Below are 15491 nucleotides of genomic sequence, written 5' to 3'. Positions count from 1 at the left end.
TTGAGCTTTCTCATTGCCACCCTCACATAACGCTGCAACTGGTGAAGCACCCAGGCAAGTTTTTGTATGCACAGTCTCTCCCATCTCAGCCACTGAAGCTTGTAACTCCTCGAGAGTTGTCATAGGTCTTCTGGTGGCCTCCTCCCACTAGTCCCCTTCCTGCACAGTCAGTCCGTTTTTGAGAATGTCCTGCTCGAGGCAGATTTACAGCTATGCCGTATTCTTTCCATTTGTTGATGATTGACTTAACTGTACTCCAAGGGATATTCAGTGACTTGGAAATTTTCTTGTATCTATCTGACTTGTGCTTTTTCAATAACCTTTTCGTGAAGATGCTTGGAGTTTCTTTTGTCTTCACGGTGTAGTTTTTGCCGGGATTCTGACTCACCAGCAGTTGGACCTTCCAGATACAGATGTACAATCAACTGAAACACCTTGACTGCACACAGGTGATCTCCATTAACTAAGTCTGTGACTTCTAAAACCAATTGGCTGCACCAGTGATGACTGGGTGTGTCATATTAAAGGAGTTAAATACTTATGTAATCAATTATTTAGTGTTTTATATTTGTAATTAATTTAGGTCATTTTGTAGAGATCTGTTTTCACTTTGACATGGAAGAGTCTTTTTCTGTTGATCAGCGTCAAAAAAAGCCAAATTAAACTCACTGTGATTCAATGTTGTAAAACAATAAAATTTGAAAACTTCAAAGGCGGTGAATAGTTTTTATAAGCGCTATAAACATTAAATATGGAAACACAACATTTTATGCAGATGATAGAAATCTTCAGCAATACAGAGTCCTGGAGAAGGGTCTCTGCTCAAAACATCAAATGTTCATTTCCCTCCATAGATGCTGCCCAACCTGCTGAGTTCCTCCAGCATTTTATGTATGTTGGTTAATTACTAAATACCTTTAGGAATATGACATTAAAACAGAGGGGGGAAAGTACAAAGGGAAAATAATAATTACTGAATTGTATTTCTCAACTTTTTGTCAAAATGATTACATGAATAAAATAATTAGTGTGATACTCATCAAATTGAACAACTTCTCATGTGATCAGTGAAGACAACATGGCTAAATAGCCTCCTTCAGCACAATTTGTTTCAATGATCAAGTTACATTTTCCTGCTTTGAAGTAGTATTCAAACAAAAATAAAAGATACGCAACCAACTACTGCTGGCAATTTATATTTGTTTATGATTTATATTTTGCACACCCTCCATCACGTGTGAAATATCAACAGGCCAAGAATGCAACTATTATGAACAATAAAATAAAACTACAATATAGTAATCTCATCAGCAAGAGAGTTGATATACACTAGGAGTTATCAACCTTTTCTATGCCATGGACCCCCACCATTAACCAAGGGATCTATGGATCCCAGGTTGGGAACCCCTGGCATACACAGAAGGATGTAAACAGAGGCTCTCTTAATGCCTCTCTTGAACCATAATATAATATAATAAAGCAAGAAAGTATCCATACCCAAAGGCCAAAAGGGTTCTGAAAACAGTGAGAAATATATCTGAGATTCATTAATTGGTCTGTCCACTGATCTATTTTAAATCCCCTTTCCATAAATCAAAAAAAAGTTCAGCCTAAGTTCCTATACATCAACATTGAAGAACAGACATCTAAACTACTTCTTGAAGAGACTATAATTGTCTGCCGATCCTTTGACTAGCTTTATAAAAGCTCGTGAGCTAAATGAAAATTAGGGCATGAATTTCTGTAACGACCCAGTCGACCAGATAGCATCTAAACAAAGAGCACATGAACAAATCTAACACTGCCTCTCATCTTAACTGCTGCATTATCTTCTGAGTATTTGCACATTTCTTCTTTTATTCAGCTATTTTATATCCCAGTGTGAAGTTGAAAATTCACCATTTAATCTTCAAATTAAAAAAAAAGATAGTAACAAAAACACTGGGAATGTTAAACGAAGACAACAAGGAAGATAGTCCAAGGTGGAAAATAATCACCAGTGGGAAAAAAAAATAAACTGTGGCTTTCAATTTTGGGAAAAAATAATACGTGTAGTATTTTTTAAATATTTCTCTTTCTGTTCTATTACATTTGAACAACAGCTGTCTTTTGACTATAAGAACAAAATAATGAAACTGTATTGAAAATTATAAAACTGTATTTTGGGGTTACTAAGAATAAAAGGAACAAAAGTCAAAATAAAGATAACTAAGTTAATTAAAACCACATGTGAATATCAGAAATGTATTTTGAACAAGAATGTGACTTGCCCTAACATACAAAGCAAAAACTGGGTAGCTATGGAAAAATAAAGCTAAATTAAAATTGCAGCAGGAAAAAAATTGGCAATCATGAATCCAAGGTTATACATTTCATTTTAGGACATAAGCTACTGTTGCACTTGACATTCGAACCTTAATTTCATTATCTCAAGGAGAACCTCTCACTCCTATAGCCTTTCTTGCAAAGATTAGGAAGACAGTCAGTAATCATGCAATAATATCTGCTCATATAAGAGAATACAAATGAAGAAATACATCTAATTCAGGAAAACTAATTCTCTGCTGATGCTGGACCAGCACTCGTTCTTCACTAAAATGGAGAACTATATGCCATCTCCCAGAGATATACTCATGTGTTAATTGTATGCATAGCTAAGTGCAAAGTAATTATACGGGTATATATGGGGGATCAAAACAAATAAAATAAAGCTGCAGGGCTACAGAGAATTAAGGATGGAATGGGACTGATAGGATTTCTCTACTGCAAGCTGGCGTTGACCCAGTGGGTGAAATGGCCACCTTCAGTGCTATAATGAGTAACTCACTCCAAGAGAGAAAAAAAAAAATTCCTAGTGTATTCACATTATTGCTCCACAAATTCAACTTTGCTTTAATTGCATGGCCCAGTGTGTAACCATGCAAGGTACATGCATGTCAAAGAAATATAGAAACAAAGAGAAAATTCAAGCTTGGTATTTTTAATCTATTCAATTCTGTTTGACTTGCATGTCATTTACATTCACCTAACTTAGTTCTATTACTCATACTTTCAGTTCTCTTTTATGTGAAATGCTTCCTGACTTTATCCATGCACTGTATAGTTCAAATTTTATGTCTCTTTATTCAAGATTCCATACCGCAGAGGAAATTATTAAGTTTCATCAGACTCTACCAAATCCTTAAATGATATTTAATGCCTGAATTACAATAGCCAAAGGAATATAAATCTATTCAATGCAATTTAAACTCACAGTTGAACCCTTTAATTCAGGTAAATCTGCATATCATTCTTTCCTATGTTAATCCTGTGTCGTGCCCACAATTAAACACAGTATTCTAAATAGGACCTAAAGAATACTATATGTAGCTTTGAAATAACTCTGACCCTCCTGTATTCCTTCCATCTTGGTCATCCTGTCCAGAATTCAAGATTGTTTACTGTCATTCTTCAGTACATGAGTGTGTAAAGGAGAACAAAATGATTGTTACTCCAAATCTGATGTAGCATGAAGAACACAGTAAAACAACCCAATAAATATACAGTAAACATAAAAGCAATTCTGTAAAATACAATGTTCAATACAATATACAGACTGATTGTATGTACTGCACATAAAGTGACGTTAGGGGTTGTGGATGTAATGGTGTTGGGGAATAGGTGGTGGGTTAATGGGCAGAGGTGTTCATCAGCCTGATGGCCAGGGGAAAGTTACTGTTTTTGAGTCCAGCTGTTCTGGTGTGGATGCTGCATAGCCTCTTTCCTTATGGGAATGGGATAAACAGTCCATAAGCTGGGTGGGTGGGATCTTTCATGATATTGCTGGCCTTTTTCCAGTAAATTACAGTATATATGTCTCTGATAGGAGTCGGCTGGTGTCAGTGATGCTTTATATAGTTTTTACTACCCATTACACTCCTATCCATCTCAGTGCAGTTTTGTACTACACAGTAATGCAGCATGTTAGGATGTACACTGTACATCTGCAGAACGTTGTGAGTATTGATTGAATAGCTCAGATTGCTTCAACCTCCTCAGAAAGTAGAGGTGTTGGTGAGCTTTCCAGACAGTGGAGGATGTATTCTGGGACCACGAGAGATGTGCACCCCCAGGAGTTTGAAACAGCTCCGTTTTCCTACTGTGCCACCAATGTCGAGAGCAGTGTGAGTGGTGCAAGTTCTCCTGAAGTGCTATTCAGGATGAGGAAATAATGCAAAAGCAGCTTTGTTTCTTCATAACAACGGAGTATATTATTTAGTGCTCTTCATAAATGTTGGAAAACTACAGAGATTACCATCTTTTAAACATTTGATCTACTACTCCTTTAAGATTAAGCTTTGTGCATGTGAATTGTGGAGTTCAATCATATGGAAAGACGAAAAGTTACAGAGCTGCATATTCCAGTAGCTTGAAAAGGTCTCTATTGCCTTAATAGTAATAATATTGTACAGAGATGAAATGATAATGGGACCATGTTATATTAACAATGAGACATGTGAGATTTCTAATATAATATTTTCAGTTGGTTTTCCACTTTACAGTATTAATTTTTTAAAAGCTATGGGTTTTAAGTGAATGAATTTAAATGAACACAAGGCCCATGGGGTACATTCCACTATGTGACTTGTTATTAAAGAAAATTCCATGAAATCAATGCAGATGAAAGCATTCTGTGAAATCCTAGCCAAAAGCCCCTTCTCCTACCTTTACTTTGGAATCAATGTCAGACTTCTCTTCCTTCCACTGGGCTGCTTGCTTCTGCAGGTCATTAAGCAGGTTAGAACAGCGTATGCTTAATTCCTGCTTTTCCTCCTCGAGATTTTTTAGTAACAGGCTACTTTTCTCCTCATTCTTCTGAACACGTTCCTTAGCATCCTGTACAAGTGCACAAAACAGGTCAACTAACAGCACAAGAATTAACAGGTTAATTTTTTTTCTGGTTTTGCACACCCAGTAACCCAAGGTAATTGACATTTCAAATCACCTGTTGGCTCTCTTTTCCTGCAGGTAGACAGGTCATAATTTTAATAAAAAGACAGCATTGATGAGAACACATTTACAAAAGCCCATTAATTGATCAAACTGCCTTTGATGTTGTCCCCAGCTATTTTTGAGAGCCACAAAGACACAATTTTGCAGGCATTGGTGTTATCAATTAATAATGTAAGTCCCATCAGAATCTAATTAAGAGAAGCCACATCTTCACACTCTTACTTCATTGCTCCATTTCCATCATTAACTATTCATCTGGAAAGTTTTAAGGGTAAGATTCTGAGCTTTTAAATGCTTTCTCAGAGTTTTGCACTCCATATAAAACCACAACGCTTTAAAGTGCCTCAAGACCTTAGGCACTTTCTCTGTAAGCATGTCATTTTGAATGTCACAAAGCAGCTACAGCTTCAGTAAGCGGCACTACATACCCAAATGAAGTCTAGACAAATCTGTAATAGAAACTGTTCTCAGGTCTTTTTTTAAGATGCAAATTAATCAAGAATAAATTGTATTACAAACACTTTGGGGATATGCTGCGACATTGTTCATTGCTGTTGACGTAAATAACATTGGACGATGTTAATTGCAGGAGTTTAATAAAACTCTGAAACCTGCAATATTGTGGTTTGATATATTAACTAATGTACCTTATAATACTGTTTCTTATTCTTTAGTTTTTCTTTTAAATCAGTCACTTCCTTCTGCATGGCTACAACATTGTCATCTACAGCAATTTTCCGCTGGATTAAGTTGCTGATTTCCTTCTGTTGGCATCTAACCTGCTGTTTGATGACATTAAAACGAAAATATTAGTGTTTCCAAATGAAATCAGACTTCAATGACAGTCATGATATTACTCAAAAATTAATAATCCAATAAGCCTTCTCAAATCAGGTTTGCCCAGGGTATATTGGCACGATGCTTTGTTGATACATTTATATGCAAATTGTCAAAGCAGAGAACTGAAGTTATAAGACCTGCATAAATAGAAACTTAAAATTGCACTTTTAAGGAAATGACTTTATCCTGCAAGCAAAATCTGTACCAAACTGATATGATAAATACTAGTCAACAGCAGAGCTAAAATGAGTAAGTACATCATTGAAAAAAGCATGTTTATCAATTAAGTATGCCTAAGACATAAAAAAGTAATCATATATGTAACCATTTCAATAAAGATGAATTTCATCTGCATCTGACATGTTTCAATATTTCCCTTACATTCTACAAAAAGATACATCAAAATATCTCACATTCATAAAAGACCATTTTGCTCTTCCAGTTGAAAATTTTCATGTATTTGTCTTATCCAAGACTCCAAATGCAGATCTTAAAGAAATGCATAAACATTTATCACTTTAGTACAGGATAAGCCTAGGTTAGGTACTCCTGAGTTTGTTTTAAAACTAGCAATTGCTCAATTTAAATATAGCTGGCAGATTGGGTCAAAGAACACAAAAAACAACCAGTATTTGAAATTTTTGTCACCAGCAAAATCCCTACTGTGCACAGAGAGAAGAATGGTGCTAGCTATACACCATTACAGCTTAATTATCAATGGTGATCCTCAAATGCAAACACTGGTCACTTGAACTGGCACAAGCACCATCAGTAGTTGAAGAGTTACCAACTCAAAACATTTTAATTCTATTTGCTTTCCACAGAGTCTACTCGCTCTCGCAATGTCTGTTTTCAGTTCCCAATGAAACTGGATTCCAGCAAAGAATTAATGCCTTCAGTATAGTATGGAAAAAAGTACAACATAAAATAGTTGCAAATCATTTTAAAATATCTTTTACAATTTTATTTTAATACATCAGCAATGGCTCAAGCCAGAGTCTGAAAATTCAGGCTCAATTCCCAGTCCAAAAATATGGACTTATAGAACAATACTGAGGGATTACAACACTGCTTTTCTGATGAGACGTTAAACCGAAGCGTTCTCTGTCCTCCCAGAGGAATGTAAAAGATCCTAGGAAACTATTTCCATATGACTCTGTTATGATCCCATGACTATGTGTATTTTTCTTACCCACAGAAGCATTTAACCCCACATTGCAATTACATTTAAAAGAATATAATGATACAGCAACCTATGGTACACTATTCTGTTAATGTCATAATGGCACTTTAAAGGGGAGTGTGCCATTATGACATTAATAGAATAGTGTACCATAGGAGGAGCCTTAAAACAAAGTCATGCAATAAAGGAGATTCCAATTCATTACAGTATCACTTATGTATTAAGATACAATAAAAATAACATCCCAGAGCTTTCTTTTAATCCATATCAAATTAAAACTCATTAACAATTTACACAAATTCTAACCAGGTATCTGGATTCTTTTAGGCTTTCGACTGTTTGCATCAAATACAAATTGTTGCTTTACAAAACCAAATATGTGTAGAGGACAAGCACGGTTCAATTCTGATTACTTCCTAATCCACCAAACACAACACATTGGCTAAGGTTATTAACACAATAGGTTTTTTCATATGTTCAGTTTGTGGCCTACAACAAGCCTCCCCTTCTCCAATGCCTCTCCTTTATTCTCCTTTCTCCTTGAACTCCAAAATCTTCAGCCAAAACCATTTTCTGATAACCTGCTCGTCAGCCCAGATCTACCAGATACCAGAAGCTACCTAAAAGCACTCTTAGGTGATTCTTCCTCCTATTTCCAACTTGAAGCTCGATCAAGGATGCAAGTCATCATTCCGAGCTCACAGGCCAAGTGACCATAAACAGAAATTATGTTCTACCACAACAAGTGAATATGGACTGATCTGGACTGATCAGAAATAGGTGAGGTTTGTTGGATTGATACTGACCAAAGAGAAAAAAAGCAGAAGTGAAAGAATACAATAATGCACATTAATTTCACATGGCACTCAATTACCAAATTCAGATTTCAAGTACCAAATTCATTATTTTTTCAATATATTCAAAATGTTGTTACTTGACAACAGATTGGTCATGAAATTATTTTTCCTTTTTTGTTTCACACAAAAACTACAATCACCATTAGATTAAGCAACTCAGTGGGCTATATTACATATGATAACTTGCTTACACAGATTCTAGCAGTATAAATTTAAAGATTAGAATCAACCAAAAGCACTGAATACAAATATGATGACTGTGCCACTTTGTACTATTCAACTTACAGTATATCAATTCTATACATTTCATGTAATTTACTCCATTCTTGGACTCAGAATTGAATAAATATCAAAGTGCAGTATACTCAATCCAGAGAGGGTTAAAGGTTATGCATTTCAAATAATGATTTATATTTGATTTTGATCTGTTAACTTGGAAAACACAATATTTTTGACATTTTTAGAACACCTGTAAAGGATATAAAGTTGCCATTTATGAACATCATTAATTGCCATGGAGAAGAATTATTTAAAAGATTTTGAAAATGCTAGTTTTATCCGTCTTTGGATCAAATTTTGCAAGGTAATCTAGTGGGAGTTGAATACCGATTGACAATGTGAGTCAAAGATTTTGAAATGTAGATAATGAGGTAGACAAGTGATATTTTACAAACCCAGAGGACTTTTCTTGGATGATAAGGATTAAAAAGTTAAGAGATTTAGGGGAGAAAAAAGCTTAGTATTTCAAAGTTAGTGAGCACATCAACACATTGCTAATTAAAGATTCTTGGGTGAAAAGGGAAGAATATTGTCAGAATACAACTGATACCTTGCACTACAAATCTATAAATTAGGCTATTTACATAAATCAAATTTTGAATAAAAATTCAATTAGAAAATTAAGGCATGACAAATAATTTGCCTTTGGTGAGTATGTATTTCCATAATCAGAAATTTATGTGGATAAACTTTAGTGCTTCACATAAAATCTAACCCAAAAATATTGTTTTAAAACAACAAATGATACACTAAGTGATGAATAAAACTAACTTGGATGCAATTAAATCATAAAGGCAGCATAAAATTTATGACCATGCTGTCCCCATTGATAGCAATCTGGAAGCTGCACCCAGGCTCAGAAAAAGAACAAAAATACTTCGCAAGCCATACATAGATGCTGAAAATAAAAACCCTGGGTATGTCACAGTTTGCAAGCACTGACACACCAAGTTACTCAGAGTTAAGTTAGGATTTCAAGCCCACATGCTCTATTTGATGCCAGTAAGCATCAGGAAGGTACAATAGGGAAAAGAAACATGGAGAGGCAATCAGCTTGGCCAATTAGGTGTCCTTGCTAATTAAACACATTCTCCAATCTGTCCACATTGTTATATTTACCCAAATTTAAGAGAAAATGGTGCATGAAAATGCACAGGTTTCTCAAGTTAAAATTCAAGTTTCAGCTCAAACTTCATTGTAGATATACAAATATAAAGCATTCAAAGCACCATCAGAATTATACATTATTTTAAAACATTTGCTTATCATTTTCACTTGTAATTTTTTAAAAATCTCTTGAAAGGTTTAGAAGTGAATGTCCAGTTGTATTAAAAGCTGAAAATGGGTTCTTCCACAAAGAGTAAAATATTTTTAATGTGTCAAGCCTACTACCAGTGAATTGCGTGATTTTAAATAGCTAAAGATGTCTCTGAAAAAAATATGCTGAACCATTTAAAATGCCACTGATTCATGCAACCCAATTTCAACATTAATTGTATTTCTGACGAAGGAGAATTTGAAAGCATATCTGTTAGAACCTTTGCACCTAATAATTCTTACTTATAGTTGCTTATTTAAGACCATCAAATGAGTACAACTGGCAATACATCTTCTCACCCTCCATCTACTTCAGCCACTTTCTCTCTCTTGCAATTTGCCATTCATGAACCCTCACCTTCCTTACTTAACTGCACTTTATGAGCCACCACCTTCTCTTTCTTCTGACCCTCTGCTCTGCATCTGATGCACGTTTAATTCCTCAGAATCATATTCATCCAAGAATTGAACTGACTAGCATCTCTGGCACCACTGGAGAGGGACCATCAATGCTTCCTGCACAAAATCCTCTAAATCTACTGACAGAAGCAGCAAATGAACATCAGCATTCCCTCCAAGACCAACATCTTCAGCACCTAGGCCCAAATTGGTCTCAGTCACCTCAATATGCTGTGTGTCATGTGCATACTTGGAAACAGATTTATGAAACATTCTGTTCAATGCTAAATTGTGTAAAGAGGAATAGTGAGGTAGTGTTCATCAGTTCATCTTCTGGCAGAGAAGAATCTGTTCCCAAAAAGTTGAGTATGCAACTTCAAGCTCCTGTCTGTCCTCCCTGATAGTAGAAATGATGATAGCATGTCCTCATTGGTGAGGGTCTTTAAGACCATAAGACCACAAGATACAGGAGCAGATTTGGGCCATGTGGCCTATTGAGACTGCTCCGCTATTTCATCATGGCTGATCCAATTTTTCTCTCAGCTCCAATCTCCTGCCTTCTCCCTGTAACGCTTCATACACTGACCAATCAAGAATGTATCAACTTCTGCCTTAAATATACGTAAAGACTTGGACTCCACAGCTGCCTATGACAAAGAACTCCACAAGCTTTGGCTAAAGAAATTCCTCCTCACCTCTATTCTAAAAGAGCACCCCTCTATTTTGAGGTTGTCTTCTCTGGTCTTAAACTCTCCTGTTATAAGAAACATCCTCTCCACATCCACTCTATCAAGACTTTTCTATGAGGTCACCCTTCATTCTTCTAAATTCTAGTGAATACAGGCCCAGAGCCATCAAACATTCTTCATATGACAAGCCATTCAAGCCTGGAATCATTTTTGTGAACCTCCTTTGAACTCTCTCCAGTTTTATCAGATCCTTTCTAACATAAGGAGTCCAAAACTGCTCACAACACTCCAATGAGACCTCACTGGTGCTTTAAGAAGTATCAACATTACATCCTTGTTTTTATATTCCAGTCCTCTTGAAATTTATGCTAACATCGGATTTGCATTCCTCACCACAGACTCAACCTGCAATTTAACCTTTGGGAATCAAGCACAAGGACTCCCAAGTCCCTTTGCACCTCAGTTTTTCTCCCCATTTATAAAATATTCAAACCTTTCATTTCTTCTCCCAAAGTGCATGACGATACACTTCCCAACACTATTCTATCTGCCACTTCTTTGTTCGTTCTCCTAATCTGTCCGAGTCCTTCCGTGGCCTCTCTACTTCCTCAAAACTACCTGCCCCTCTACCAATCTTCGTACCATCTGCAAACTTTGCAACAAAGCCATCAGTGCCATTATCCATATCATTGATATATCACGTAAAAAGAATTGGTCCCAATACAGACCTCAGTGGAACACCACTAGTCAACCAGAAAAGACTCCCTTTATTCCCACTCCTTGCCTCCTGCCAATCAGCCACTGCTTTATCCATGCCAGAATCTTTCCTGTAATACCATGGGCTTGTAGCTTGTTAAGCAGCCTCATGTGTGGCACCTTGTCAAAGGCCTTCTGAAAATTCAGGTACACAACATCAACTGATTCTCCTTTGTCACTCCTGCTTGTTATTTCTTCAAAGAATTCCAACAGATTTGTCAGGCAAGATTTTCCCTTGAGGAAACCATGCTGACAACAGCCTATTTTATCATGTGCCTACAAATACCCTGAGACCTTAACCTTAACAATTGACTCCAACATCTTCCCAACCACTGAGGTCAGACTAACTGGCCTATAGTTTCCTTTCCTCTTCTTTAAAAATGGAATGACATTTACAATTTTCCAGTCTTCCGGAACCATTCCAGAATCTAGTGATTCTTGAAAGATCATTACTAATGCCTCCATGATCTCTTCAGCCACCTCTTGCAGATCCCTGGGGTGTACACCATCTGCTCCAGGTGACTTATCTACCTTCAGACCTTTCAGTTTCCCAAGTACCTTCTCTATAGTTATGGTAACTTCACACACTTCATGCCCCCTGCCACCTGGAACTTTGATCATACTGCTAGTGTCTTCCACTCTGAAGACTGATGCAAAGTTCATTCGCCATTTTCTTGTTCCCTATTACAACCTCTCCAGCATCATTTTTCAGCAGTCCGATATCCACTCTCACACTTTTACACTTTATATATCTGAAGAAATATTATTATTGGCTAGCTTACTTTCATTTCCATCTTTGCCTTCTTAATAACCTTTTTAGTTGCCTTCCATTGTTTTTTAAAAGCTTCCCAATTCTCTAACTTCCCATTAATTTTTGCTCTATTATAAGCCCTCTCTTTGGCTTTGACTTCTCTTGTTAGCCACAGTTTTGTCATCTTTCCTTTAGAATACTTCTTCCTCTTTGGGATGTATACATCATGTGCCTTCTGAATTGTTTCCAGAAATTGCAGCCATTGCTGCTCTGCCATCTTCCTTGATACCTTTCCAATCAGTTTTGGCCAGCTCCTCTCTCACACCTCTGTAATTGCCTTTACTCTACTGTAATACTCATACATCTGACTTTAGCTTCTCCTTCTCAAATTTCAGGGTGAATTCGATCATATTATAATCACTTTCCACAAAGGGTTCATTTACCTTCAGCTCTCTAATCAACTCTGGTTCATTGCACAATACCCAATCCAGAATAGCTGATTCCCTAGTGGGCTCAACCAGGAGCCGCTTTAAAAAGCCATTTATTTCATAGGCACTCTAGAAATTCCCACTCAAGAAAAAGCTGCAGAAAGTTGCAAACTCAGCCAGCTCCATCATGCACATCATCCTCCCCAACATCGAGAACCCCTTTAAAAGGCAATGCCTCAAAAAGTTGGCATCCTTCATCAAGGGGCCCCATCACTCAGGACATACCCAGGTCTCATTGCTATCATCAAGAAGGCGGCACGGGAGCCTGAAGACACACACAATGTTTTAGGAACAGCTTCTTCCCAACTGCCATTAGATTTCTGAATGGACAATGAACCTATGTACACTACCTCACTATTTTGTTTCCAATCTTTTTGCTCTCTTTTTGCACTACAGTTCTGGTCACCCCTCCATAGGAATGATGTTCAGGCTTTGGGGCGAGTGCAGATGAGGTTTACCAGGATGCTGTCTAGTTTAGAGGGCACATATTATCACACGAAGCTGGATAACATGGGTTGTTTTCTCTGCAGCAGTGGAGGCTCAGGGGAGATCTGATGGAGCTATATAATATTATGAGAGGGATTGATAAAATAGACAGCAAACATCTTTTTCCTATGGTAGAAATGTTTAATACCACAGGGCTGCATTGAAGGGGAGAGGGGTAAATTTTTTATTCAGAGAGTGGTGGATGCCTGGAATGCGCTGCCTGGTATGGTGGTAAAGGCAAATACATTAGAGGCTTTTAAGAGACGTTTGGACAGGCACATGGATGAAAGGCAGATGGAGGGATATGGACATTGTATCAGTAGGAGGGATTAGTTTTTGGAGTTTTTTGATTTACTTTTTAGCAGGCAGTTTGGCGCAACATTGTGGGCTGAGGGGCCCACTATGTTTATTGCGATTTATAGGTTTTTTAAATATATATATTGCAATATACTGTTGCTGCAAAACAACATATTTCACAACATATGCCAGTGAGAATAAACCTGATTCCAATTGCATTCCTTTTGAGATGACTAGAAAGTAAAAGCAAGGATGTAATCCTGAGGCTTCATAATGCATTGTTCAGACCACATTTGGTGCACTGTAAGTAGTTTTAGGCACTTATCTAAGAAAGGATACACTAGCTTTGGAGAGGGTCTAGAGGGGGTTCACAAGAATGATCCCAGAATGAAAACGTTAATGTACTGTATGAGGAGCATTTGATGGCTCTGGGCCTGTACTCACTGGAGTTTAGAAGAATGGGGTGGGGGGGGGGAAGAGTATTGCTCATTGAAACCTATCAAATATTGAAAGGCATAGATACAGTGGATATGGAGAGGGTGTTTCCTATAGTGGGACCAGAGCGCAGAGTCTCACGATACAAGGACGTCCCTTTGGAACAGAGATGAGGAAAAATTTCTTTAGCCAGAGGGTAGTGAATCTGTGGAACCCATTGCCACAGAAAGCTGTGGAGGCCAAGTCATTGGGCATATTCAAAGCAGAGTTTGATAGGTTCTTGATTAGTGAAGGCGTCAGAGATTAAATAGAACGCAAAGAAGACGGCACCAGCGAACAATGTGGCCAAGGACTCCAGACGGTTCACAAAACTACTTCTTTCACTTCTTTTAAATCTTCTTTATCTTTCAAATGTGGTTTTGTTATTGTCGGAGCCTCTGATCTACATTTTGATGGTGTGTTTTCGGGCCGATTGAGCAATCTGGTGCTTTGCTGTCTCAGAGGGTGTTCTGTGAGGCTTTAAGCCCAGTGTGCAGTCTCAAAAAGTCTGGAGCCCATGATCAACTCCATTTCCTGCTGATATAAGCATTGAGGAAGATTGAAATCACTGTTTACCAGTCTCCCACTCACTGATGCTGCAGGAAGGTGTCTGCATGTGATGGTCTCTCTATCCCTCTCACTTGCTGCTCCCAGAGGAAGGTCCCTGCATTTGAATGGTTTCTCTCCCCCTCAATGCCATCAGAGGAGGCTGCTGCAGTCCTAGGTCCTGGGCAACGTTTAATCAACTTGGATTGGGCTCTGCAGTTTACATAATAATACGTTTCTAGTTCCTGGCTGTTCCTTCTTTCTTCTTGTTGCTATTTTGGGAATTTTAATTGGGATGTAATGATGCAGCTCTATAAAACTCAGGTTAGGCCACACTTGGAGTACTGTGTCCAGTTCTGGTCGCCTCACTATAGGAAGGATGTGGAAGCATTGGAAAGGGTACAGAGGAGATTTACCAGGATGCTGCCTGATTTAGAGAGTATGCATTATGATCAGAGATTAAGGGAGCTAGGGCTTTACTCTTTGGAGAGAAGGAGGATGAGAGGAGACATGTTAGAGGTGTACAAGATAATAAGAGGAATAGATAGAGTGGATAGCCAGCGCCTCTTCCCCAGGGTACCACTGCTCAATACAAGAGGACATGGCTTTAAGGTAAGGGGTGGGAAGTTCAAGGGGGATATTAGAGGAAGGTTTTTTACTCAGAGAGTGATTGGTGCGTGAAATGCACTGCCTGAGTCAGTGGTGGAGGCAGATACACTCGTGAAGTTTAAGAGACTACTAGACAGGTATATGGAGGAATTTAAGGTGGGGGTTATATGGGAGGCAGGGTTTGAGGGTCGGCAAAATATTGTGGGCCGAAAGGCCTGTAATGTGCTGTACTATTCTATGTTCTAAAACGAATGACAAAATGCTGAACTGAACAAAAACTGAGATGAATTGAATAGGCCTAGACTCTTTCGATTTTGTTTTTTATATCGTGTATTTCACTCATTTTCTTGCAGTCGCGTAATTTGTTTTTTTTGCATGTTGGGGTGGGGTTTGATGTTTTTCTTTAAATGGGTTCTATGATTTTCTTTGGGAGGATGAATCAAAGTACATTATCAAAGTATTATGCAATATTGCACACATACTTTGATAATGTACTTTGAATCTTGAATCTTTGAAGGCAGGAGAATG

The 15491-nt window shown here is 37.6% G+C and overlaps 1 protein-coding gene across 4 annotated transcripts in view; it reads right to left on the bottom strand.

Moving 5' to 3' along the window:
- The window catches only part of cntln (centlein, centrosomal protein), a 538558-nt gene that overhangs the window by 443346 nt on the left and 79721 nt on the right, over positions 1 to 15491 (bottom strand). For 3 of the 4 annotated variants that reach the window (XM_063048921.1, XM_063048919.1, XM_063048920.1), the window contains exons 5-6: positions 5640 to 5774; positions 4705 to 4875 (exon numbers count right to left, since the gene is read on the bottom strand). In XM_063048921.1, coding sequence (XP_062904991.1) covers positions 4705 to 4875; positions 5640 to 5774 — 306 coding nt within the window. Of the gene's footprint in view, positions 1 to 4704; positions 4876 to 5639; positions 5775 to 6245; positions 6322 to 15491 lie in introns of all 4 variants that reach the window. The other variant, XM_063048922.1, reaches the window with a different exon arrangement.

Source organism: Mobula hypostoma, chromosome 5 (genome assembly GCF_963921235.1).
Source record: "Mobula hypostoma chromosome 5, sMobHyp1.1, whole genome shotgun sequence".
Lineage (NCBI taxonomy): Eukaryota > Metazoa > Chordata > Chondrichthyes > Myliobatiformes > Myliobatidae > Mobula > Mobula hypostoma.
This window is presented reverse-complemented; position numbering and strand designations above follow the sequence as displayed.